General features: G+C 46.7%; 3 protein-coding genes across 9 annotated transcripts in view; 1 reads left to right on the top strand and 2 right to left on the bottom strand.

Annotated features, from left to right (window-relative positions):
* ubald2 (UBA-like domain containing 2) overlaps positions 1-1,770 on the top strand; it is an 11,581-nt gene extending 9,811 nt beyond the window's left edge. Inside the window, exon 3 of the mRNA XM_004556443.5 lies at positions 1-1,770. This exon is cut by the window's left edge and continues 1,638 nt beyond it. The gene's annotated coding sequence lies outside the window, so the exon portion shown is untranslated.
* The window catches only part of LOC101485919 (serine protease 27), a 63,253-nt gene that overhangs the window by 8,301 nt on the left and 29,431 nt on the right, over positions 1-25,521 (bottom strand). The gene's annotated exons all lie outside the window — the stretch shown is intronic.
* On the bottom strand, positions 7,187-24,836 carry LOC101477385 (glutamine-rich protein 2). Of its 7 annotated transcripts, none has more exons than XM_076883470.1 (20): positions 24,054-24,836; positions 20,871-20,951; positions 19,737-19,814; positions 19,546-19,608; positions 18,489-18,894; positions 17,810-17,898; positions 17,219-17,700; positions 16,253-16,334; positions 15,551-15,835; positions 14,783-14,905; positions 13,662-13,730; positions 13,247-13,411; positions 10,091-10,209; positions 9,606-9,671; positions 9,403-9,504; positions 9,165-9,329; positions 8,757-8,904; positions 8,537-8,648; positions 8,138-8,248; positions 7,188-7,850 (listed from the first exon to the last, which is right to left on the bottom strand). In XM_076883470.1, the coding sequence occupies exons 1-20, from the start codon at positions 24,378-24,380 to the stop codon at positions 7,720-7,722; spliced, it is 3,204 nt and encodes a 1,067-aa protein (XP_076739585.1). In that variant the 5' UTR covers positions 24,381-24,836; the 3' UTR covers positions 7,188-7,719. The 7 variants fall into 7 exon arrangements, with proteins under 7 accessions (XP_004556495.1, XP_076739585.1, XP_004556492.1 ...); XM_004556435.5 differs by having other exon boundaries at positions 18,489-18,897; positions 24,054-24,835; XM_004556436.5 differs by having other exon boundaries at positions 7,189-7,850; positions 15,566-15,835; positions 18,489-18,897; positions 24,054-24,835.

Genomic DNA, 25,521 nt, shown 5'->3' with positions numbered 1-25,521 from the left:
ACTGATCTAGATGCACCGATGTAGACGAGCTCAGTAATGTTCGCCAACGTCTGTGGGTGGGGTCAGCTGTGATGATGAGCTGAGTGCGGCGAATAAATGACAGAAGAAGAAGAAGAAGGTCAAAAATGAGCTGCTGATGTGAAGCCGGATTAGAGAGCAGAACTCGAGCGTCCACTTTTCTGGGTTGTAAATAAAAAGATTCCAGTTGAACTTCTGAGAGCGCTTCTATTTTTTTTTTAATGTCGGCTCCTCCGCCATGTGTCTGCGAGAGGTTAAAGGTCGACTCGGCAATTTCCACACAACCTTTCAGACAACCAAACGCTCCTACCTCCACCTGTGTGAGTGGGCGGGGCCCCGCGCTCGCTCTGAATGTACTCCGCAGGACTTCCTGTTTGACAAGTCCTGCATGCGTCACGGCGAGTAAAATAAAGTTGCGTTTACGTCACGAGGAAGAGGAGTGAGGAGTTTTCAGGTTTTGTTCTGACAATCAGCCGTTCGTGAACAGCGTTTATTCGCTGCAGGAGGGGCGTGTCGGTCTCTGACATCGGAGACTCTCAGATTTAAATGATGCGAGGGAACTCGAGCGCTGTGAGCTAACAGGCTAAACGCTCAGCTTTACGGCAACGCCTGCACGCTGTCAGACTTTAATGTGACGTAACGCTGTCCAAACGCTGTTTACGCCAAATTCCTTTTTACAAAGCGAGGACACTTTCAGCAGAACGTCGCGGCGCTGAAATGGTGGGAAAATTGTTGCCACAGTCAAACACGTCGTGTTTGACTCGTCTGGGTTAATGCGATGGTGTCAGGTTGTAGCTGTTCGTCTCTGCAGAAATCCAACCCTCTGAGGAGCCCACGCGTTAACCCTGAAACTGAACTTTATGAAGAGATTTGCTTAAAATGAACTAAGAACAGATTCTTAATCAATCGTTAACAGTTTAATCGACACTGGTTCGATTGTTGGAGCCTCGATCGGCTCCACTGGTGGAAGCGTAACCGAGTATTTAGAGTTAAAGATGTAAATGTAACAGTCTTACAGCTGAGTCGTTGGAAAAGTTTAAGCGTGAAACATTTGGACTGAAGATCAACTAATGATCAGCTGATCGATCCCTTTTAAAGTTTAATGATTTCCAGTCCATCATGTCAGTAAACGCAAGTTTGGCTTTAAAAAACTTGGAAAATCAGATTTTTTCCAAGTACAAAATTTCACATTTGCGACTGAACCCACCAAAGCTTTGGTTTATGGGCTCAGTCGTTGGTGGATCGCACAGCCGCCGCCAGCTTTTCCACAGTGAAACGCGGAGGTCAGTGGACGCCTTTCAGGGTCCAAGCTTTTAAAGAGACCTTTTCCTAAAAGTCTTATCTCTGATGATGCGTTCGCTGACCTCAGGGCAAATTTTTTCCAGTCTGAACTCGTTCTGGAGGAGTTGAGGCAAATGAGGAGCGGCTGGAAGGTGACCTCCCGCCTGGTTTGTTGTTGCCGACGATCCGCGGGGTTCGGAGGCTCTGTTTGAGATTCCCGCAGCGTGGATTAACCGGCCTGTCCACTCTGCTCCTACTCTTGTTTTTGCAACATATTTTAGGCCTTTCAAATCCAGCCGAGGACTTTACAAACTGATCGAAGGGTCATTAAAAGATGTTTTTAGCTCTGGTCACTTCCTCACAGACTCTGATCCACGACTCTGTTTTAGAGATTTCGCTCATGAACTTTTTTTTCACTTCCTTTGTTTAAATTTGTATTTATATGTTTAATAAAACAACTTCTGATGTGTACTTCCTCTGGGCTCTTCTGTCTTTCTTGGCAGTGTTTAGTCACGCCACACCTATTTTAGTTTTACTGTAAGAGCGAAAGAAAGACGGTTGTACTTCTTTGCATTTGAGTTTGAGGAAGGATGTGGTCGGGCCGGGTGTCAAACTGAAGAGTCAGTAAGAACCAAAGTAACGTGGATTAATGAGCCGCTGCTGAAAGTGAAGCGAACGCAGCTATGTGACACATGTAAATAAGGAAGGATATGCCATTACACGAACGGGACGAGATTTCAGGAACTTTTTACTGTTGGAGCGGCTCCAGTCTGACGAGTTCACAGCGTCCTCCGCTTGACTGATGTGAACTTTAAAGGCCTGCTTGGCCACATTTAATAACCCTGCTGGGCTCTTAGCCAGGCATCAGCCATAACCTTCAAATGATCAGTTATAAAATACATTTTTCCACATTATATCATCATGAAGCAGTCAGCCTACAGTGACCACAGTCTGCTCACACTGGTGCTGAAGACAAAATATTCACAGCATATTCTCAGTGGGTTTGGTGGAGAAGAGGACTGAATAGATGGTGGAACGGTGAAGGTGGAGTTTAAACACCTGGAGACCAGGTGGAGACGAGTGACGGGGTGGCAGCAGGAGGGAAAGGGCAGGTTGGTGTGAGACCGATGATGGCCGATGTTAGTTTCTCTCACGTTACACTGGCGACACGTGTTTATATTAAATGCTGCCAATGAAAATAAACGTATGTAAAAGAAATCTCAGTTGGCTTCCAGCACCCCGACTGAACGGAAACAGAACATCAGGGGCCACAGCCCAGGCTTGAGTGAGCTGAACGCCAGCATGTCCGTGTACGAACACTGACCCGGCTTCCTGAATCACACTGAACGTGCTGACACCTGAACTCAGCTTCTGATGCCACAGCCTCACCTGACAGCGCCTTTGATACGACGCCTGGATTTAAAGCCCAGTTAGTCACTCATGTGACTGGTAGTTTAAAAAGAAAGCACGAAAAAGTCAAAGTCAGTCTGCGTTAAAAGCTTCTGCACAGAGACTTTAATGCATGAAGGGAGTAAAAGTTTGGTTTCAGACACGATGTGTGTAAAACATCACTGAGGGGAAAGAAAAATCTGACCCTCATAAAGACTTTATGTTTACATTGTGTATTTACAGTGTTTTTTATTCAGGTCCTGATCTATAAACTTGGGGAGTTTTCCAGGACTGGAAAACAGTTTAGAGTTCCCAGGTTTTCCAGGCTGCCTGGAGTCGGACTGAAGCACAGACCTAATGTGTTGAAAGACAGGAAGCTTCAGGAGTTGTAACTGCACCTCTCCCTCCTGCTTTTGTATTTACTCATCAGCGTGTCCTTCCTGCTCGCGGCCTCGTGTTCCTGTTAACAGGAAGTACTTTTGTTGCTGGTAGTGATGATGTAATTCCCCACATGATGCAACAGCTGAGTCCTGAATGTGTGAATGGGTGGATGATTGTGTATAGTGTAAAGCGCTATACAAATACACACCATTTACCATCCTCGGCTCGCTGACAGATCAACACGACAACAACACAACTCTTCTCTGGCCCACGAGGCTTTATGAGAGCTCTGCATGTTTAGATCAGTGTTTCTGATCCTTCTCACTATATATATATATATATATATATATATATATATATATATATATATATATATATATATATATATATATATATATATATATATATATATATACACACATATATACACATATACATATATACACATATATATGTGTATATATGTATATGTGTATATATGTGTATATATATGTATATATATATATAAAAAAACACCCAGCACGCCCCTGCGGGCGGTTTATCCTTCAAGCTCGGGTCCTCTACCAGAGGCCTGGGAGCTTGAGGGTCCTGCGCAGTATCTTAGCTGTTCCCAGGACTGCGCTCTTCTGGACAGAGATCTCCGATGTTTTTCCCGGGATCTGCTGGAGCCACTCGCCTAGCTTGGGAGTCACCGCACCTAGTGCTCCGATTACCACGGGGACCACCGTTACCTTCACCCTCCACATCCTCTCGAGCTCTTCTCTGAGCCCTTGGTATTTCTCCAGCTTCTCGTGTTCCTTCTTCCTGATATTGCTGTCATTGGGAACCGCTACATCGATCACTACGGCTGTCTTCTTCTGTTTGTCTACCACCACTATGTCCGGTTGGTTAGCCACCACCATTTTGTCCGTCTGTATCTGGAAGTCCCACAGGATCTTAGCTCGGTCATTCTCCACCACCCTTGGGGGCATCTCCCATTTTGACCTCGGGACTTCTAGGTTATACTCGGCACAGATGTTCCTGTACACTATGCCGGCCACTTGGTTATGGCGTTCCATGTATGCCTTGCCTGCTAGCATCTTGCACCCTGCTGTTATGTGCTGGATAGTCTCTGGGGCATCTTTACACAGCCTGCACCTGGGGTCTTGCCTGGTGTGATAGACCCCAGCCTCTATGGATCTTGTACTCAGAGCTTGTTCTTGTGCTGCCATGATTAGTGCCTCTGTGCTGTCTTTCAGTCCAGCTTTGTCCAGCCACTGGTAGGATTTCTGGATATCAGCCACCTCCTCTATCTGCCGGTGGTACATACCGTGCAGGGGCCTGTCCTTCCATGATGGTTCCTCGTCTCCCTCCTCTTTCTTGGGTTTCTGCTGCCTGAGGTATTCACTGAGCACTCGGTCAGTTGGGGCCATCTTCCCAATGTATTCTTGGATGTTCCTTGTCTCATCCTGGACTGTGGTGCTGACACTCACCAGTCCCCGGCCCCCTTCCTTCCGCTTAGCGTACAGCCTCAGGGTGCTGGACTTGGGGTGAAACCCTCCATGCATGGTCAGGAGCTTTCTTGTCTTTATGTCAGTGGCTTCTATCTCCTCCTTTGGCCAGCTTATTACCCCAGCAGGGTACCTGATCACGGGCAGGGCATATGTGTTGATGGCCCGGATCTTGTTCTTACCATTCAGCTGACTCCTCAGGACTTGCCTGACCCTCTGCAGGTACTTGGTGGTTGCAGCCTTTCTAGCGGCCTCTTCATGGTTCCCATTTGCCTGCGGGATCCCCAGGTACTTGTAACTGTCCTCTATGTCTGCAATGTTGCCTTCTGGTAGTTCAATCCCCTCAGTTCTGACTACCTTCCCTCTCTTTGTTACCATCCGACTACACTTCTCCAGTCCGAACGACATTCCAATGTCATTGCTGTATAGCCTGGTAGTGTGGATCAGTGAATCGATGTCTCGTTCACTCTTGGCATACAGCTTGATGTCATCCATGTACAGGAGGTGGCTGACAACTGCTCCGTTCCGTAGTCGGTATCCGTAGCCAGTCTTGTTAATGATCTCACTGAGGGGGTTCAGGCCTATGCAGAACAGCAGTGGGGACAGAGCATCTCCTTGGTAGATCCCGCACTTGATGGTAACTTGTGCTATGGGCTTGGAGTTGGCCTCTAGTGTTGTACGCCACATCCCCATTGAGTTCCTGATGAAGGCTCTTAGGGTCCCATTGATCTTGTACAATTCTAGGCATTCCAGTATCCAGCTGTGGGGCATTGAGTCATAGGCCTTCTTGTAATCAATCCAGGCAGTGCACAGGTTGGTCAGTCTGGTCTTGCAGTCTCGGCTGATTGTTCTGTCTACCAGTAGCTGGTGTTTTGCACCTCTGGTATTCTTGCCAATTCCTTTCTGTGTCCCGCTCATGTATTGACCCATGTTCCTGTTCATCTTAGCCGATATGATGCCTGACAGGAGCTTCCATGTAGTACTGAGGCAGGTTATTGGTCGGTAGTTGGAGGGGACCGGTCCCTTCTTGGGGTCCTTGGGGATCAGGACCGTCCGGCCTTCAGTTAGCCATTCCGGGTGTCTTTCGTTAACTAGCAGCTGGTTCATTTGTGCTGCCAGACGCTCGTGGAGTGCAGTCAGCTTCTTCAGCCAGTAGGCGTGAACCATGTCGGGCCCTGGTGCTGTCCAACTCTTCATACTGGAGACCCTTTCTTGGATATCTGCCACTGTGATGGTTACTGGACCCTGTTCAGGGAGGTCGCTGTGGTCTGCCCTCAGATCCTCTAGCCACTGAGCATTGCCGTTATGGGTTGCATCCTTCTCCCATATGCTCTTCCAGTATTGCTCCGTCTCCAGCCTTGGTGGTGCTGTTCTCTTATTGTTCCCTTGCCACTGAGAGTACACCTTTGCTGGTTCTGTGGAGAACAGCTGGTTTATTCTCCTGCCTTCTATCTCTCTGGTGTACCTCCTCAAGCGGCTGGCCAAGGCTGTGAGTCTTTGCTTGGCAGTTTCCAAGGCCTCAGGTATGGACAACTTGCTGTATTTCTTAGGCACCTTATTTGTCGCACCTTTCTGCAACTCCGTTAGTTGGCTAACCTCTCTCCGTGCTACTTTGATCTTGCCCTCTAGCCTCCTTCTCCATGGAGGGTACTGCCCCTTGTCGCTGTTCAACTTGTAGCCAAGCATCTCACTGATCACTGCTGCCGTATTGTAGATCAGCTTGTTAGTGTCGGTAATCGTGGTTGTAGGTATTGCCCGTAGTGCTGCATTAACATCATCTAGCAGACCTTCTGAGGGTACTTCACGTAATCTTGGTAACCGGCTACGGGGGATCCAGGTTTCAAGCTTGGCCATGATCCTATTTTTCAGGTCAGTTCCTCTCGCACTCAACGATCCTTCTCCTATCGCACTTGGGGCTATGTACCCAATCTCGGGTGGGGGTGATGATATCTCCCCCCTGACCTGGCGTCCTGACTCCTCCTTGCCGTAGCATTTGTGTTGTACCTCGTCAATCTCTAGCTGTGAGAGCAGTCCCTTCTTTCGAATGTTGGAACACTGAGCTACTAGTTGTTTCGCCGTCATTGTGGATGTTGGGTATCGAAGAATCCATAGGTCCCTCATCCTATTCATGTAGCCCCTTCCGCCGGGGTTACTTGCGTAGTAGCATTCCAACAACGCCCTGTTTTCGTCCCTTGCCCACCGATGCCTTCTTGTTCCAGTAGCCCACTTTTCGTCAGGGTGCCCTGGTTCCTCAACACCTGACGCGGACCTTGTTGATCCGGGCGACGTCCGAGCCGGCATGCCTTCATATTTATCTGTCTCGCTCATGTCTGCGGTAGGCTTGCTTAGCATAGGGGGTCTAGCCTTAGGACCCTTACTGGATACAGACGCCCCAGGCAGGAATCGAACTTGCGATCCTCTGTTCCAAAGGCGTGTAGTTTAACCACTACGCTGGATAGCGTAGTGGTTATATATATATATATATATATATATATATATATATATATATATATATATATATATATATATATATATATATATATATATATATATATATATATATATATAAGCGTCTGGGTGTCTTTAAGTTTCCAGAAGCTTCTTCAGTTCTAAGAGCGACCGGTGGAGAGTCCCAGACTTTAAGTCCTATGGGACTGTCCCCATCTAATCACACGAGCTAAGGTGAGTAAATGGGTGTGGAGGTGAAAGAAAGGTAAAATAATTCTATACCTCCCCTGACCTTCTTGAAGCCTTTTAAAGACTATTGATTATTTCAGTAATCAATAGTTGATCAGGTGGTTTGATTAAGAGGGAATCCTCTGTTTTTCAAATAAACATACAAAGACCATGTTCAGACAGACTCGGTGACGTTTTACTGTGAATTACATCAAAAGGATCCTTTAAGATAAAACGTTAAACGTGGCTCACTTATGATAAATAACATCTGTTTGATGTTTAATATCTGATGTTCTAAAAAGTGATTAAATTCACACTAAAGTTTATTATCTGTTAACAACAATATTCAAAGTGAAAAAATAAGTACAGAGCCACATCACGGGGGGTTCTGGGATGTGTAGTCTGGACGATAAGCAGGAGGAGGTTACCCGAACCTCTGTCTGCACTCACAAACTAAACACAACCTGGAGGCAGACGCTGCCCCCTACAGGTTGAGGGGCTCGTTGCTTGGAGGCTCTGCGGTGCTGTCAGCCGCAGCTGAACCCTGAGCGATGGAGCTCTGAGACGCACAGCCCAGAGCCGAGACGGGCCAATCACGACCGGAGCAGCTGGATGCTGGAGAGGAAGGAGAGGAGGAGGAGCCAGGTTTGTGTTTGCAGGACATTTAGACATCAGATGAATAAGCAACAGACACTCAGGCGCTCTGCTGTCGACACAGAAGGATTCACTTCAGTTTAAACTTTAAAGGTGGAGCAGAAACAACAGACACTCCCAGACCTCCCTCACCCCGGCCACCTCCTCCTGCTACTCTCCGGGGGAAGAGATCGAGGTGTTCCTCACCTTCTTAGCTTCTTTTGTTTTAACTGGTACTGATGACACCTTTACCTGCGTGAATGACTCACCCGAGCGGCTGCACGCTGCGCTCCTGGGACTGCAGGGCGGATGAAGAGGAGTGCTGGGTCCCACCTCCGGAGAGGCAGCAGGCTTGGCTTTGTCCTTACTCTTATACACGCCTGCAGACACGGAGCAGGTGGAACATGTGACCAAAGCGAAGAAGAACAAGCACTGCAAACCTGGAGTCACCATGACAACCAGGTGTCATTGTTGTGTGTTCACAGCAGCGCTGTCAGGCTGCTTCTTTTGGAATTTTTAACTTGAACTCCGTGCAAACGTCTGCTGGAGTCGAGCTTCAGGTGTTTGCTGGGGGTTGTGTTGTGTAGCCTGTGTGTTATTCAGATGTGAGTATTTTTCCCTCGGAGCGTGACGCAGCGTTAGTGACGTGTGATGGATTCAGAGTTTACCGTCTCTGGTGGGGATCGTTGGCAGTTTAGTTTCTGAGTTCCTGCAGGCCGGGACGTTCAGGCGCCCTTTGTAAATGCGCCCATCCAGTCCAACGATATCCACCTCCTCCGACTGACCCACACACACACACACACACACACACACACACACACACTGTGAAACCTCAAACAGACCTTTAAGACCTCGCTGCAGTTTCAGGCCCGTTTTCCTCAGACGTACCTGCATCGCACCGTCCACCTCACCGTGGAGTTTTGTGTACTGCGGGCCGCCACGGCGCTGGCTGCCTGCAGCGTTGGTGTGGTGACTCCCGCCGCAGCTCCGCGCCGCAGCCAGGTGACCGTAATCCGTCAGCTCAGATATGCGCTCGCTGCCCGAGGCGTGAGGACAGAGAAATGGAACGGTGATCAACACAGAAATCACAGATCTGCTCACTGACCTCTAATGACGTCATCATCATGTACGTGCTGATTTTCTGTAGCTTCACCTCAGAAACGCTGCAGAACGGTAACGGCAGCACTGAGGTTCAAACTCAGTGATCGAGTGAACGCATGAAATTACAGTCTTGCTCTTTCCACGTTAACCCTGTAGCAACCGCAGACTTTAAGCTCCACCCCTGCCCTGACTCACTGCTGGCCTTGCGCTGTGTTCGTGCCATCGCCGTGCTGCGGCCGTCCCTGCATCTCTACGCTCTCTATCTGCCTGCACGCGGTGACGCGGCTCCTCTGAAGCCGCTCCCTGCTCCTGCACGCCTTAGCTGCCTCGTACCTGCAGCGGTTGGTGCCTGGCTGCTGGCTGAGGCGGTGACAGGGGCTCATCAGAACAGAAGACACTGAGGAGCCTCACCATGTGTGTGCAGGTAACTCACCTCCGGTAGTGCTGGCGTAACTGCTCCATGGTGTAAACGGTGAACGGCCGGATGGACTTGTGCGAGGGGAATGCAGGAAACGAGGGCAGCGTCACCAGATGCCTTTAACCCTCAAAGAAAAGGTACAAATGTAGGAGAGGGGAGGAGTTCAGACAGCAGCTCAGAGGTTTGGGTCACGTACTCTGTGAGAGGCGTTCACTCACGGTCCGGGCGTGTGCTTCACGATGGGCCGGTCGCAGGAGAGGCAGTGGAATCTCTCCACGAGCTGTCTGGAAATAAACACAAGAACAAATCTTCAGTGCTTCTCAGCCCTTCACCTGCTGCACATATTTAAAATGTTCTGAAGACATTCATAAAAAATGCTCCTCCTTCTTTGTTACCTCACGTGTCTGATTCAGACGAAATCTGAACAAACACTGTCTGCAGATGTTTCAGTCAGACGCTAATAATGGAACATTTAGCAACAAATGACATTCAGACCAAAGCCAATAATGTTAACAATAATAATAATGTTAGAGACATATATCGTCTGTCAGAGCAGCTGTGCGTGACTGACAGGTCAAAATAATCCTTCAATTCATCCTATCTCTGTTAGCCCCTCCCTAAAAGCCCTCTTTCTCCTGATTGGATCTCCTGGAAGCACCTGTGATTGTGAGCTGTACTGCGTGTAAGAGTGCAGTGTTCTCACTTCCTGATCCCGGCGGCGTCCTCGTACTCCGGCGCCGCCTGAGCCTGCAGCTTCTCGTGGATGCTCCTCCAGCGATCCTCCAGCTGCTTCTTCACAGAGTCCAGCTCGATCCGGTTCAGCTGCAGAGGGACCAGATAAGAACCATCAGATCAGAACCATGACTCTTATTTTAAAATCAATTCTAGAAAACTTCTAGCATTCATAGTTTCCAGTAAATTATAAAAATATTTCCACCTTCTTTTGGTTTTCTTAATAAAAACAACAACACCTTGACTTTGAGGTCACTGAGATTCAGATCTTTTTTTTTGTCCCGTTTGGATCTTTAGCCGTCAGAATCGTTGTCTGAAGGCCAAGAAAGATGCCAAGAGGATTTACTTTACCAAGTGGATCATCATGGCCTTGCCATATTGGTCCATTTGATTGACCTTTATTATAATTATGTATTTATTTTATTTTATTTTCAGTTGTTACAGACGGGACAGACATGACTGGGGGATAGGACAGGGAGAAAGAATGAAAGAAAGAGAGGGAGAGAAAGAAAACCAGAGGAGAAAACAAACAACAAAGAGCAACATAATAAGGGAGGGGAGACAGGAGGACAAAGGAGGGGGGAACAACTACGCTGTAGTGCCTCTTCACCTCACTGTGCAATACCTTTGTTAATAGTCAACGGTGCAATAGACTCAATACTTGAAATGTGCAATTCACTTGTATTTTTATTTTTATTCCTATTTATTCTATTTATCCCCTTCGTATATTTTATTTATATATGTCTCTGTATTTATATGTGTGTGTGTGTGTGTGTGTGTGTGTGTGTGTGTGTGTGTGTGTGTGTGTGTGTGTGTGTGTGTGTGTGTGTGTGTGTGTGTATAATATTCTGTTACTCTGTAACTTCTGTCGGTGCTGTGCTTTTGGAAACCGAATTTCCCAGAGGAACCCACCCGAGGGATTAATAAAGTTTTATCTTATCTTAATAAATACAGCACCATCACAATAAACTAGCTAACAGTAGCTAACAGTAGATACTAAATATTACATGTTATTGTGCAGCACGCAAGATGGACACTGACATTTACTTAAAATTTTTGAGGCAACACTTTTACACTTAAAAATATTGAGTAGATTGGAAACCGGTCAAACCTGTTCAATATACTTGATCAATTGAATAACTAAAGCTTAAACATATTAAGTTGAAATGAATAATTGTAGTTTTACACAAACATGAAAAAATTGAGTAAATAACACTGACATGCTTGGTCATGTAACTGTAAATATAGATGTCAGTTAATCCAAAGTTTTGTTCCATTTACTTCATATTGTAAACTGAACGTGATCAAAATTGTACTTAATATTAAATATGGTAACTGGCCTGTATTTGTACAGCGCTTTACTTTGTCCCTATGGACCCCAAAGTGCTTCACACTACATCCACACATTCACAAGCTACACTGTAGCCACAGCCACCCTGGGGCGCACTGACAGAGGCGAGGCTGCCGGACACTGGCGCCACCGGGCCCTCTGACCACCACCAGTAGGCGACCGAGACTGTTGGTGCCGGGGCTCGAACTGGCAACCTTCTGATTACAAGATTCAAATATTCAAATATGAATGTTATTGTATTTCACTGGTAGTCTAAGTCTGAAAAACCAGACAAACTAATATGTAGTTGTGTTTTTCATAATACATGTATGAAAGATGACCACATGTTAGACATTTTTCCAAACAAAATTTTATTTTCATAAACATGGCAAAAAATCAAAATAAACAAGCACTAAAAAGACAAGAGCCTTTCCCCTTTCAGCTCAAAGCCTCACATACCTGAAGGATGAATGTCAAACCAGGAGCGCAAACACAAACGCTCAGAGTATTTAAAAAACACAATGAACGAAACAATGGAAAAGGCTCATGGTACTCAATTACTCTACGTTATCATGTTTTACTTTTCAGTTGTAGTTGCTGACAATAAATAATATTGATTTGAATAATTAATGATTTTAGTACAAGATACTGATGAGTATAGATACATATTTCTCAAATATTTTGATTAAATGTTAAACAAAAATATTAAGCACATGTAAAGAAGGTATTCTGTGAACCACATACTGAATTTTTTGTCTGAGATAAATGTAAATAAATACCTTAATTTAACACAAACACATACGTTAATGTTTTAGACATTTATTTCAACTTATCAAACTCAAATAATTACTAAAAGGATATTCATAGATTTGATCAGGCTCATCTAACTTATATTTATAGTGATGTTTACTAAAAGCCTCTGAATTACTTTTTAGAGTGCAGCGCACAATGTGCTTTGAGGCAGCAGCCAAGAAAGGTGTAGTTTGTGTCTGCGAACACCTGTGTGGATCAGCACGCTTGTATTCCAAAGGTTTCTCCATGTAACGATCTGCTAGGGAGTGTGGGGAGCCATAGCCCCGTCCCCCAGGGCATGAACCAGGTATGGAGGAGATCCAGGCCCCAGACATCCAGAGGCCCCCAGAGTACAAGGACCCAAGGAGGACCACCAGGGGGGCAACCGTGCCACCCTCCTGGGAAGAGCTGAGGAGAGCCCCAAACAAGAGGTCACCCAGCAGCCACGGAGCAGAGGCCAGAGGTGTTGCAGTGACGTGCCCGCGGGCTCTGCCAGCAGTGAGCTGAGCCAGAGAGGACTGAGCTTCAGGCCCAGAGGCCTGAGGGCACCCCACCCCCTGGAAGGGGCCCAGCCGGGCCACAGGCGCCAGGCCCCGCCAATCAGCCACCAGGAGTGAGTCGGTACATACATGAGCGCCCAGCCCCAGACACCAAGAACCACCAACACACCAACGTCTGAGGGCATCAGCCACCAGCAGGGAGTGTGGTGAGGGGAGATGGTTCCCAGAGAGGCGGAGTCTGAGACCCAAGCTGACATATAGACACAGTCTGAGATCTTTAACAGATGCTCCTGTGGTGTTAATTTGAAAACCCTACATCACACATGTGACGCCCCGGATCAGCCTGTTATGACCGAAGCGTAAAATCTCCAATACTGCAGCTTCTGTCACAGCTGTAGCAGAGACGTCGTCACGATTTAAAGACAAAATATGTTTTTAAATTTAAACCCATTACCCTTCCCTCTGATCTCGGATCAGTTTGAGTTTGCAGGCGTGGCTCTCCTACCTTACACTCCATCTCGGTGGAGAGCTTGCCCATGAGTTTGTGCCAGTCCTGCTCCTGACTCGTCACCTTGTTCAGCAGCTCGTGGAACATCCCGCTCAGCTGCTCCGTCACCGAGTCGAGCTGCAGCCGGCTCACTTTCCCCTCCAGGGCCGATTTGTCTGCTCTCTACGGGCACAGAGGGAGAATCGGGAGGTCAACGGCGAGAAGGCGGAGGCCGACAGGTGTCCTGAAACAGTCGCCTCACACACATCTCAATCAATCAATCAATCAATCAATCAATCAATCAAGGCTTTATTCGCCACATGCAGGTTGCCCTGCAGTGAAATGGAGGGACAGATCACACCCAAACATCTGAAACTAAAGCAGGTGAGTCTGACTCCTCCCACAGGTGGGAGGTTAAAATGAGCCAACTCACGATTTCACTCTCGACCATCTGCTTGTCGGCCTTGTTCACCTCCAGCTCCTCCGTCGTCTTGTAGAGCTCCTGCAGAGACGAGAGTCCGTCAGCTCGTCTCCTCAGCTGTTCAATTCAACTTTTACATTTTTAGAAGAATGACAATAAAGACAAAATATGTACGGATGAAAAACTCTTTGGATAAAAGCAGTTTCGGGAGCAACCTGCAGTTTGAATCTTAAATGACTGTTTCAAGAACTCTTTCTTGCCGTCACGTGTCGCACACGGCGCAGCACCTCCTACCTCTGCGGTTTGTTCTGGTGGAGACGTTTGAGTGGAGCAGTAAGTAACACCGTGGTCTCACACTGGTTTCTTTTTGGTGCATTTACACCTTCAATTAAAAGTAAAAAGTGTCATCACAGTTCATATTAAGATGCTGGTTTTCTACACCGTTATATTTGTGCCACAAAACCAGCCAATCACAGACTTGGATGCACAAAAATCTGATTGGTTGTTTTGGTCTCCAATCAGCTCAAAATGACGAAATGCAATATCCCAGAATCCATGTCGTCCAGACATATCTTAAAGTTTATTTTGTGACCCAGACAGAGTAATATTTCAAACTCTGCCACTGCCTCGCTTGAGTTCTGGACGACATGGATTCTGGGATATTGCATTTCGTCATTTTGAGCTGATTGGAGACCAAAACAACCAATCAGATTTTTGTGCATCCAAGTCTGTGATTGGCTGGTTTTGTGGCACAAATATAACGGTGTAGAGAAAGAGTTGAGCGCGCACGGGCAGAAATGTTGAGAGCACGAGCGACACATTGCGAGCGAGCGCAAAAACTGAGCGAGAGGGGCTGCTGTGTGTGTGTGTGTGTGTGTGTGTGTGTGTGTGTGTGGATAATAGCAAACACTGAAATACATCTTTTGCACGCAGGAATGAATTTTGTTCACTCAAATTTAGCTTTTCTTTGCTCAAAATTTCTCCTCAAAATGCAACACTTGCACCTGCAAATGTTTTTTAAGTGCGCTCATAATAGTGGCACAAAAATAACGCCATCGTTTTTTTCCTGTTGTGTGATGCTGTGGTAGCTGAGACTGAATGACGTGCGACGAGGAACGCGCTGCATGTTTTACCTCGATGTGTCTCTGCTTGCGTTTGCTGTCTTCGTGCAGCGATCTCATCGTCTCGTTTAGCTTCTTACAGTCGGCCTGAAGCTGCAGCATCGCCTGCTGCACGCCGTTCACCAGCTCCACGTTCTGACACACACACACACACACACACACACACACACACACACACACACACACACACACACACACACACACACACACACACAGAAGGAATCAGAGATCTTCCTGCAGACAGCTTAACCCCGGTGTATTCTGTGTATATCGGAGCAGTGACGTTTAGTTTCCAGACGAGGTTCCAGGACTTTGACCTCCCCTTTAACATCATCTCCTGGAGCACCTCTGGGCCACTTCCACCACTGCTGCTATTTTTAGATCACTTCCTGGCAGTCCATCCAGACCTCGTACCCTGCACGCTCTGCGGTTTCATCAAAAACCTCAAACCCTGCAGACTTTTGATGCGTCTGCAACAATCTGCAGTTTACGGCATCTCAGGTGAGGACCGCATCGCTCACAGTGTTGAGCGTCACGAATCTGTCCACCAGGAAGAGCCAGCTAGAACTTCCTGTGGTGTCTGAGGAAGAACATCATGAGGAAAGTTGTGAGATTTTTAGCCACCTACAGTACTTAGACTGTGAGTTATGGAGAGATCTAAAAACAGCAGCCAAGGTAGGAGCAGCTTGGACGTGACCTTAAAAGGTAAAAATCAAAGTCAGGTGTTTTCAGCACTCTCTTATACCCAGCGTGCAGATCTGAAATGTTCCCTAGCTTCACCCTGCTCTGGCTTGCCTCTCGGTCCTGCGGCGGCCCTTCTCTGGCTCCGCCCTGCTGCTGGATCAGTCTGTTCACCGCGTCCTGCAGCTGCTGGTAGTGCTCGAACAGAAAGCTGAGCTTCTCTCCAATGTTTGTTGTTCTGGCATTCAGAGCTGACCACTCTTCGCTCTGACGGACGCTCGGACCACCACTCTCCGCCTGCACGGCCTCATCGCATAGACTCGTGGACAGCTGAGATGTGAAGGACAAGATTGTGTCCTCCAGTGTTCCCCGCAGGTCGTCCAGCTGAGGTCGGAGGGCAAAGAACTGAGATTAGGCTGATGCATGTCGCCTGAAACACCAGGGCATCTTTGACTGTTTCTCTGTTTCCTCTGCTCGTGCTTTGTCTGGAATGTTTTCAGACTCACAATGTCATTTGAGACTTTTTTTACAGTGTGGAAATCTACATGATGTCTCCTGCATGACATTCAGGAAACAGACGCCACCTACAGGTAAACACCTGACACCGAAAACTAAAGACGCGGCTCCTTGACCAAAACAAACAACTTTTCTGATATTTTTTCTGATTGTTTTTTCCAAATGTGCCAAGCATAACAAAACTCCTAAATTATGACTTCGCTATTTACACGTGTGCTGCTGTTCCGTTCCCTCCCTGTAGGTGGCGCCAGTTTGCCTCCTGAGCTTCAGCACTTCCTGCCTGACCTGACGTTGTAGCTGTTGGTCTGCCGCTTTCTCCTCACACTGAGTCTGCTTCACGTCCTCCTCCAGCCACTGCACACGCGTCCTGGACACGAGGGCGCCATCATGAAAGCACAACGACTAAAGTGACCCGGGTGAATAAAACTCCTGACAAGTTTCGAAAGACTAAAAGGAGCCCTGATTCAGCGCGTTTAACGAGTTTCTCTCTGCAAGTTGGATCATTCTCTTCCAGGCAGCTCAAAAAATGATGTCAGAAGAAGAAGTGGCCAGAAATGCACGCAATGATGCTACAAACTGCATCCCACTAGTGCTGTGACAGGAAAGACTGATCGTGTATACACGTGAACATGAAACCGACCTGATAACAAAGTCGGTGAATTCTTGTGAATTCATTATAAAATAACAGTTTTAGGTCTAGTTTCTGTCAGGCGCCATCATCGTTGTCACCACAACACCGCCCTCGTTTAGGCTGTAAAAAAATCTGTTTTATTTATAAAGCTCCAAATCCCAACAACAGTCGCCTCGAGGCGCTGCAGGAGTGCTGGTTCAGGAGCTCTTGGCTGATGAACTCGGTCTTAAAGGACACTGACATTTAACAACTCCGGCTGCAAAGGACGAAATAACTGCTGGTGATGCGAAGTGGGCGGGGCCAGAGTTAAACGCATACACAGATCCTCTCGCCTCCGTAGCTGCGACTGCCTTCGTGTTGCAGGGGCAGTTTGAGTAACATCCTCAGTTACATCACGTTCACGCTTCTCTCACTGCCCTCAGCTTCAAGCCAAGACTTCGAAATTTTTCAAACTTTTTTCTCCTAAATTTGCCATTTTTTCTCTAAACAGTTAAAGCGAGCTTAAAATAGCTGAGCTGGTGTTACTACAGGAAGCTGTATATGTATATTCATGGTCAGGGCTCCTTTTAAAACTTCTGTCGGGTGATGTAAAACTGGCTCTCCCTCCTGTGTGTCTTTACCTGAGGTGGGATATTTGCTCTCTGAGCTCTCGGTAACCTTCGCTGTCTGAACCCACTCTTCTGCAAACCTCTGACTCCGCCCTCTCCGAAGCTTCCTTTTGCTCCAGCCTCTCTGAATCTGCCTTTGACTTCACCCTCTCTGACACTTCTGGCTCCGCCTTCTCCGAAGCTTCTGACTCCGCCCTCTCTGAAGCTTCTGACTCCGCCCTCTCTGACACTTGTAACTCCGCCCTCTCCGAAGCTTCCTTTTGCTCCAGCCTCTCTGAATCTGCCTTTGACTTCACCCTCTCTGACACTTCTGGCTCCGCCCTCTCCGAAGCTTCTGACTCCGCCCTCTCTGAAGCTTCTGACTCCGCCCTCTCTGAAGCTTCTGACTCCGCCCTCTCTGACACTTGTAACTCCGCCCTCTCGATAGTTACCTCGGAGGCGCTTTCTTTGTGTGGGCTCATCAGGCTCATGAGCATGTCCTCCAAGGCGTCCAGCTTCAGACGGACAAATTTAACCATCAGAGCAGACAGACAGGAAGTGACACGGCAGCGTTTGTGCTGATGTTTGAGGAGGAGAGGGTTGTTCCGGTTGGTTCTTACTCACCTTTCCTCGGTCGCTCATCAGGCGGTCTATCAAACCTCTCTGCTCATTTAGCTGATCCATCAGGTTACTGAACGCGTCTCCATGGGAACCTAAATGTTCAACATAACATCAGCATCGCAGTCTGGGAGCAGAAATCAGATGCTCTAAAAGTGCTGAAATTCTCATTCATTCCATGAAGTTTGAGCTGTAATATGTACAAATAATAGTTACAGGATAAATTACAGTAATTACTGTAAATACCTATAAAAGTTTACTTGAACTTTTACCACTGGGGGCAGTGTTTTACCAGGAGGGGTGTTACATTTTTGGGATGTGTGTGTTCTTTATACCCGCTCCCTCAAGAAGTGCTCTCGCTGACGTACTAGGTTAAAGAAAGACTGCACCACCTTGTGGTACAATTAGGCATTACACACAAGTGTGGCCACACAACAACAGATGTTTCGGGCACAAACTCATAGCAGCTGTTTCTTCACATTCTGCTGATAGATTTTTGGGAGGCTAAGACATTTTTAAACAAAATAATTTGTAAAAACATTTAAGAAAGATAAAATAAAATCAAAGGTTGGTGCAGCTCTAATATATTCTTCATGCTATGACTTCAGATCTCACACTGTGATCTGAACACTTTAAATGAGAGCTGTGTTCATGAGAGACTTTCTAACAGCTTGTATGGCGTCACCTTTGGTGGCGATGAGCTCTCTGAGCTGAGCCAGCTGACTCTGGTCTGCCTTTCCTTTCTCTAACACCGCTACGTGAGCTTCCACCTGGACGAGCCTCTCCTGCAGCTGGCTCACACTCCTCAGGGCCTCCACTGCCTCTGTGGATGGTGTGGAGCAGTTGGAATCTGAAGCTGGAGGTTTACCAGCAGAGTCTGCTTTAACACCAGCCTGTGGAGGCGGCCCTGACTGGACCGAAGAGCACTCGGATTTATTTGGAGAACTTGGAGCTGCTGGTCCAACGGTGACCTTGTTGGGGTGGGAGGAGGGAGGTGTGCTGCTTTGAGGAGGTTCGGTGAGGTCACTGCCGGAAGGCGAGGAGGTTTGTTTGGCTGCCACGAGCTGATTATCGACCCCTGAATCTCCAGGCTCCTGTGAGGAAGTCCGAGACAAACACTCTGAAACTGCAGACAAATATCAACACTGTACTCGAATCCATACCGCTGGTCAGGAACACAGCAGGGAAGGGCAGCCAATCAGAATCAAGCTGATTTAGTGGGAGTGGAGCTAAAAGAGCTTGTTTCAGGGAAAACTCTGGAGCTGCACCAAAGCTCGGGTGAGATTAAGAAGGATTATTATGAACCTCTTAATCACACAAAGCAGAGGCCAAGCATAAAAACATGGAGCTGGGAGTGAGCCGCAGAGGTTCTTCAATAATAAACAGACGGGTGAAGATCAAATAGACGTGTGATATGGATGGTTCGAATAAAAACAGCAGAGCTGGGATTTTTATTTTTTTCTCTTTGATGCCAAAGAGATCAGATTCCCATGAACATCTGCCCCAACTTAATCTAAATTTGATTAAAGAACCTTCTTTAAAAGCAAAATTTCATGTCACATCCGCCTGTTTGGCTTGTTGCCTCTTGTTTCTTGATAAATAATCACCTGCTGAGGCCTCAGCTCGGCTCTGCACACAAACATGGCTGCTTTCCTTGACACTAAAATAACTTTAGGACTCTAAACATCTGGCTGTAAGCTCGTCTGTTTCTGATGAAACACAAGTTTCTGTTTCTTTCTCACCTTCTGGAATTTTTCTGTCTCGCCCTCTCTGTTGCCGGGTAGAACTGCGTCCCTCAGAGATTTCTGTAACAACAGTGAAATCACGAGGTTTGGGCATGTCCTCATTAAACTGTCAGAATTACATTATTACACAGAAGCCAGTAGCCAACAGTTTAAACAGTGTCACATCCTCCCCTCAGACAAACCCTCACCACAGTTTCCTCCAGAGCGTCCACACGGTGGCAGCAGCTCTCCACCCGAGCGGCCGTCCCCAAAGCGTCACCGACCATCTGAACACAGGACAGAGGGAGAGATCAGAACATCCCACGAATCCACATCCAGCATCAGCTGAGCTCCATCGCCGAGGCCTGAGGGCGAGAAGACGCTGAAAATACGGCGTGGCTCAGAATCAGCGTGTTTCCCTGCAGAGCCACTAAAAGTCAAACATACATGAAATATTTGCTATGATGATGAGCTCTTTTCTTCAGCTGAACATTGACTGAGACTTTTGGACAGCAGAGAAACTTTCTGTGGTTCAGATTCATAAATCTATCCAGTCAGACCAGAACTTTTTTTCTGACAGTTTCTATTTATTGTTTTATTTCTAGTTGCAGGTTTCTATTCTACTTTTTGTTTATGGAGCTTTATTATTCTGCGTATTTCATTTTTTCTGTTAAACTGGGCTCCTTTATTGTGTGTCATGTTTTACCACATTAAAATGTTTCATTTTGTTTATTTGAGTGATGCCGTTATAAGATGTGTCTAATATTACTTCTGTAGTAAATAAAGTATATCTAAATAAGTATAAAGTAGAAATAAAGTATATCTAAATAAGTATAAAGTAGAAATAAAGTATATCTAAATAAGTATAAAGTAGAAATAAAGTATATCTAAATAAGTATAAAGTAGAAATAAAGTATATCTAAATAAGTATAAAGTAGAAATAAAGTATATCAGGCTCTTTGAGTTTTCTGACTGACTGTTTGATTTCTGATTATTGAAAGTAGAAGCACTTCCATAAAACCTGGATCAGAGTTTCATAGAATAAGTTTGAAAAATTAAACATAATTAAAAATGTTTAATGAATTTGGCCCGATCTCACTCCAGATGGTCGTGCGGGCTGAAGAGGAGCGGGACCATCTGGTTTGTGGTCAGCAGCGTCCGTACGTGGAGCTTCATCAGAGCAGCTTGGAATCGGTGCAGGTGACAGAATCTGTCCCAGCGTTTGTGATTTTTTGTTTTTGCTCTAATTGACTGTAATCATTTGAAAACGTTTCAGTGTTATTTCTTTGTGCTGTTTGATCGGTCGTGGTGTTTGCGGTGTGTTTCGCTGTGCACGGCCCGACCTCGTGTTGCTGCCAGAGCTCCTCCATCTGCTCCTTCAGACGCTCGTTCTGCTCGTTCAGGTCCAGGATCAGCCTCGTCGACTGCAGACACAGCACACAGCTTCGAATCAGTACGCCGCACATTTTCACTACAAAAAAACTGCTTCTCATCCTGGAGGTGTGTAAAAGGTGACGCCTGGTGGTTTTCTGCTCACCGATTGGCAGAGGAGTTGTCACAGGAAGTCAGATGTGTGGGTGGGGGCGTGTCTGTTCTGCTGTTTCACTGATCTGGGAGATTTTTAAAACTGGTTTTTCTTTCTTATCTCGCATCTGGTCCTGCGATTTGTGCTGATGTATGGATTAGATATAGATTATGGATGATCTGGATGAATACTGGCGCTGTCACAGCAGCGGTTGCTGATGCCTGGGTTAGTGGTACAAGATGCTGGACTCATTTTCTGTGGATGTCCATGTGTGGCAGTGACGTACATTATGAAATAACTGCTGTAGTACAATAATTGTCCAATAATGAGAGAAATCATCAGAATAGGGAAGCTGATGTGCTCTGATGTTGTTATTTTTTTAATTTAATTTGATGGATGTAGCGTGAAGTGCGTTGGGTTGATGATCGGCTCTTTGACCTGCGGGTCATTTACACTTCCTGTGGGGGTGGCGTGAGGTGTGTTGCAGAGCAAACGGACACGGTTCGATCTGTCCTTTCACGCCGAAGCAAAGGAAATTCCTGAGCTGTGTGCGAGCTGCTGTTTAACTTGTGTCAAATGTGCCGAGTGATGCATGGCGACCCCCCACGGCTCGGGCCTCAGTGACTCAGAGCTGGTTAATGAGTGCAGCCTCACCTTGTGTCCGGGGTCATCGGGACGGTTCGAACACTTTAAAACAAATCACATTCCCATACAGCTAATCCGGATTCTTCATTACACTTTGGGAAAACTCTCCCGCTGCTTGGTTCGCTTTCAGCACCAAAGCTACCTGCTCAGCTTTACGACGCTCATGCTTTGGTATAAAACACAGACTCTGATTCGCTGCTTTCTGGGATGACTTTTGGCTAACAAGGCTGCTGTGCAGTCCAACAAGTCTGAGCTCCAGTTTGGGTGAAATTTGAGGATTTTAATTGGATGTTACCGAGCACTGATCAGCAGGTATCCAAGTCAGTGTGATGCTCCTGTGCAGTCTCCCACGCTGCTCGCTCTGGAACAAATATGGTCTCTTCTGGCAAAAATGAGACCAAAACCAGCAGGTCACATTAGCTTTGTCCATCATTTATCTACAGTCTATGTTATGGCTGGTGGCGGCCTTTAACTCAGCACAACCAAAATGTTCAGAAAGCAAAAACTCAATCAGTAAATGGAGAACATTATGAAATCATCATTAGATGAAGTCCTATCACTTGCATATCCAAAATATTCATAACCGCTTCTCTAAATAACGAGAACCTGCTGATGTCTCTCAAACTGATTTAGGAAAAAGACTCGCCAACATGGCGGAACAGTTCTGTGAGGGCTCCGAGCTCCGTCTGTGTTCTGGTTACACTCCAGCCTCGTTCAGATCAGTCACTCATTAACTAGAACCCCCCCCAACCCCGATGCACCAAAAGCCATGTTCAGGTAAACAGCTGTCTGTCAGATTAATGGGTGATGCCTGCCGTCCGGCCTTTCACATGGAGAACACACTGAGGTCATGCAGCCGGATGAAGAGGGCGCGCCAGCAGAAACAGCAGCTGACCCGGGCCGAGCCCACAGAGGACATGAATGATTCAGCCGCACCTCCGTGCACCTGCTCGGTGTCCCGCTCTTCACCTGAGAGCTATTCATCCCCTGACAACCAGAGGCATCTCTGCAGGGGACTAATTACCCCCTATCACGCAGAGAGGAGAGTGCAAGGCGGAGGAGGAGGGGAAGGGGGAGGCAGCAACGTGTGAACCACAAACACCTCCAACCTTTAACGTCCTCCACGCTGCATGACGTTTTTAAGATCAAAATGTTGCTGGGCGGCCTGATGATGATGTATGTGCTCATCTGCCGGCGGCAGCTCTGCAGAAACCTGAACGGGGACACTCCGGGGTCATTTGAGATGTCAGGGTGGCGCCCATCTCCCATTGTGCTCTGCTCTATCATCAGCGGCTTAGTAATATGCTGAAATGTTCACCACTGCAAGCCAGACATGGAAGAAGAGAAGAAGTCGCTGGGCCACGGTCAGGGGCAGCGTCATATAGTTATCTACAGTGTGTCGTCTTTACTGACGCTTTATTGTTTCTTTATTCTCACTTTGTGCAGGAAAACAATACCTATTCACTAAAAACAAACAAATGTAGTCTTTTAGCTCGTCTCTGAACATTACTGCATCACCCACCACATCAGGCAACAGCATTGGCACTGATGTTCGGTGTCTCGAAAAACAAGGATTTCTTTCTTTTTAAGATGCAAAAAAGGCGACAAAACCACCAAAGAAATCAGGCGCACGCACGTTTACAGGTGTCAGCGCAGTTAAAGCGGCCCAGAGCGCAAAAATGTGATGATTGTTTAATACATGGTACCAACAGGCAGACCACGACAGTAGTGTGGTGTCACCACATCATACTGCCTGTTAATCACTGTTACACGTCCACGCTGCAGATGTTAATAAAGTTGCGTTCTCAGCACTGCCAGAAAAGGAGCATAAACTGAGGAACTGTTGTCTTTTAAGCAGACAGTAATTTCTAACAATTCATCAAACACAGGACAGTGACTGCAGGTTATGGATGTTACACTGGTGCCCAGCACACTGTGGGAACCATGGTTATTACTGGGTGGCCATTGGTTGTGAGGTCACTGAGGTCAACCTCGGTAATTTGATTTATTGGAAACGGGCACCAAACCTTTCTTTACTTCGAAAACTCTGTGTTCAGGTGGTTGGGATGACACATGACGAACGATAACTGGTTTGTTTAAGAGTGAATCAGAGCCACTGAGTGGGTGACTTTGCCTTCCTGCTCATTTAACTTCAGGTGAAGGAATATTTCTGTTTTATTATTTTGTTTTGTTTATGAACACAGTGTCATCGAGCACAAGGTTTCTCCATTTAAATGTATGAAGTGTATGAATTTATATTTAATCTTCCACTGATTGTATATCATCATACAGATTCTGATGTATTTCTCAGTGATCACAGGTGGTTTTTCTTTAAGGTGGTCTTTGAGTACTTCACCTTAGAGAGGCCGTCCTCACATGTCTGGATGCGGGAAAGGAGGTTCAGCTGGTCGGGGACCGGGCCCGGGCATGAGGGAGTCGCTGCCCGATTCTGGAAGTCTGTGTCCGGCTGAACCTCCACCTGAACCTCCTTCTCTGCCGCCGTGAGATCAGGGCTCCAATAACCCGGAGAGGAGTCCCTCCACCGGGTCTTCACCTCCCGGAGATTCAGCTGTTTCAGCATGGCGAGGAGCAGCGAGTGGAGGGCGCCGAAGTTCACGGAGGACTTCTGGGGGGTCCCGATGGATAGGTTCAGCAGGTCGTACAGACTCACCTCCTCCGACATGTTTGACGGACCGTTAAACCGTTACCGTGAAGCTAACGTTAGCTCAAACCTTAGCTACTCAAGACCCGGTATTTATAATAAAAACAATTACAAGTGTCAGTGGTCTTTCCCTAGAGTCGGTTTTCCGGTGTTTCAGCCAGACATCCCACCAGCGGCGGTAATCTCGGGTTTGTGCTGGAATCTCGTCACGTTCAACAGAAAACAGCAACCCCCACTTAACAAGCTAGCCATATTTGCCGGATGCACAAACGCTGACCTCTCAAAATAAAGTTTGAATGCAAACTAAAACCCGTATTGTGGAAACAAAAATCTTAATCATGCTAACATGACCGGTTTTATTATATAAATATGCAGATTAGCGCCACGTCTTTCGGCTCTGTTGTGAATCTTGCCAGCAATATTTACCAGTTATACTTTTATTGTTAAGACGGTAACCGGATGTGGTGTTGACCGTTTACTCTTACTTGACGTCGCGTCGCGCGGCAGTCCCACGTTGGAAAGCTCGTAGCGTTGATTGTTGCCAGGCAACAAGCAGCCCTAAGGCTGTGTTGAGGAAAAGCGGATTTCTGAGAGCTCTCGAATGGAAACGAAAGCACGTCCGGGACTATTTTAGGATGAGTTTATTTTTTTTAATCGTTTTTAGTTTACACTTCACTTTTATCTTCAGTTTCCAGCTTTACTTCGCTTCCACGGAGAAACTGATTGTTGAGTTTTTGGTTTGTTGAAAATGAGATTTAATCACTTGCATCAGGTTTTCGTATTCTTTTATGTGGCATGGGTAGGATTTGTCAGGGGAGCTATTTAATGAGTATCATAATAAAATGAACAATAAAAGGACATATTTGAAGGCAAATAACTCGCAGCCAAAGTCTCTATAAGTAGAGAAGAAAAACACAGACTCACATCATCACCGTCTGCTCTGAAATCACTGTGAAAATCATTCATATCACAGAGCTGATATAGCTCACAGATGTCTTATTCTTTTAGATTTTTTTCTTGAGTTTCAGTTTCCATCACCCTTGGAAACACATCAGCTCTCTCCCAGAACAGTTTGTGTATCAGGCAGTAAGCATGATTATTGCTGCTGCAGAGGTTTAACACAGGAGTCTGCGGGGACTGACTTACTGCTGGAGCCTCCTGT

This window comes from Maylandia zebra, linkage group LG4 (assembly GCF_041146795.1).
Source record: "Maylandia zebra isolate NMK-2024a linkage group LG4, Mzebra_GT3a, whole genome shotgun sequence".
NCBI lineage: Eukaryota > Metazoa > Chordata > Actinopteri > Cichliformes > Cichlidae > Maylandia > Maylandia zebra.
The sequence above is the reverse complement of the archived record's forward strand: the minus strand, read 5'-3'. Positions and strand labels throughout refer to the sequence as shown.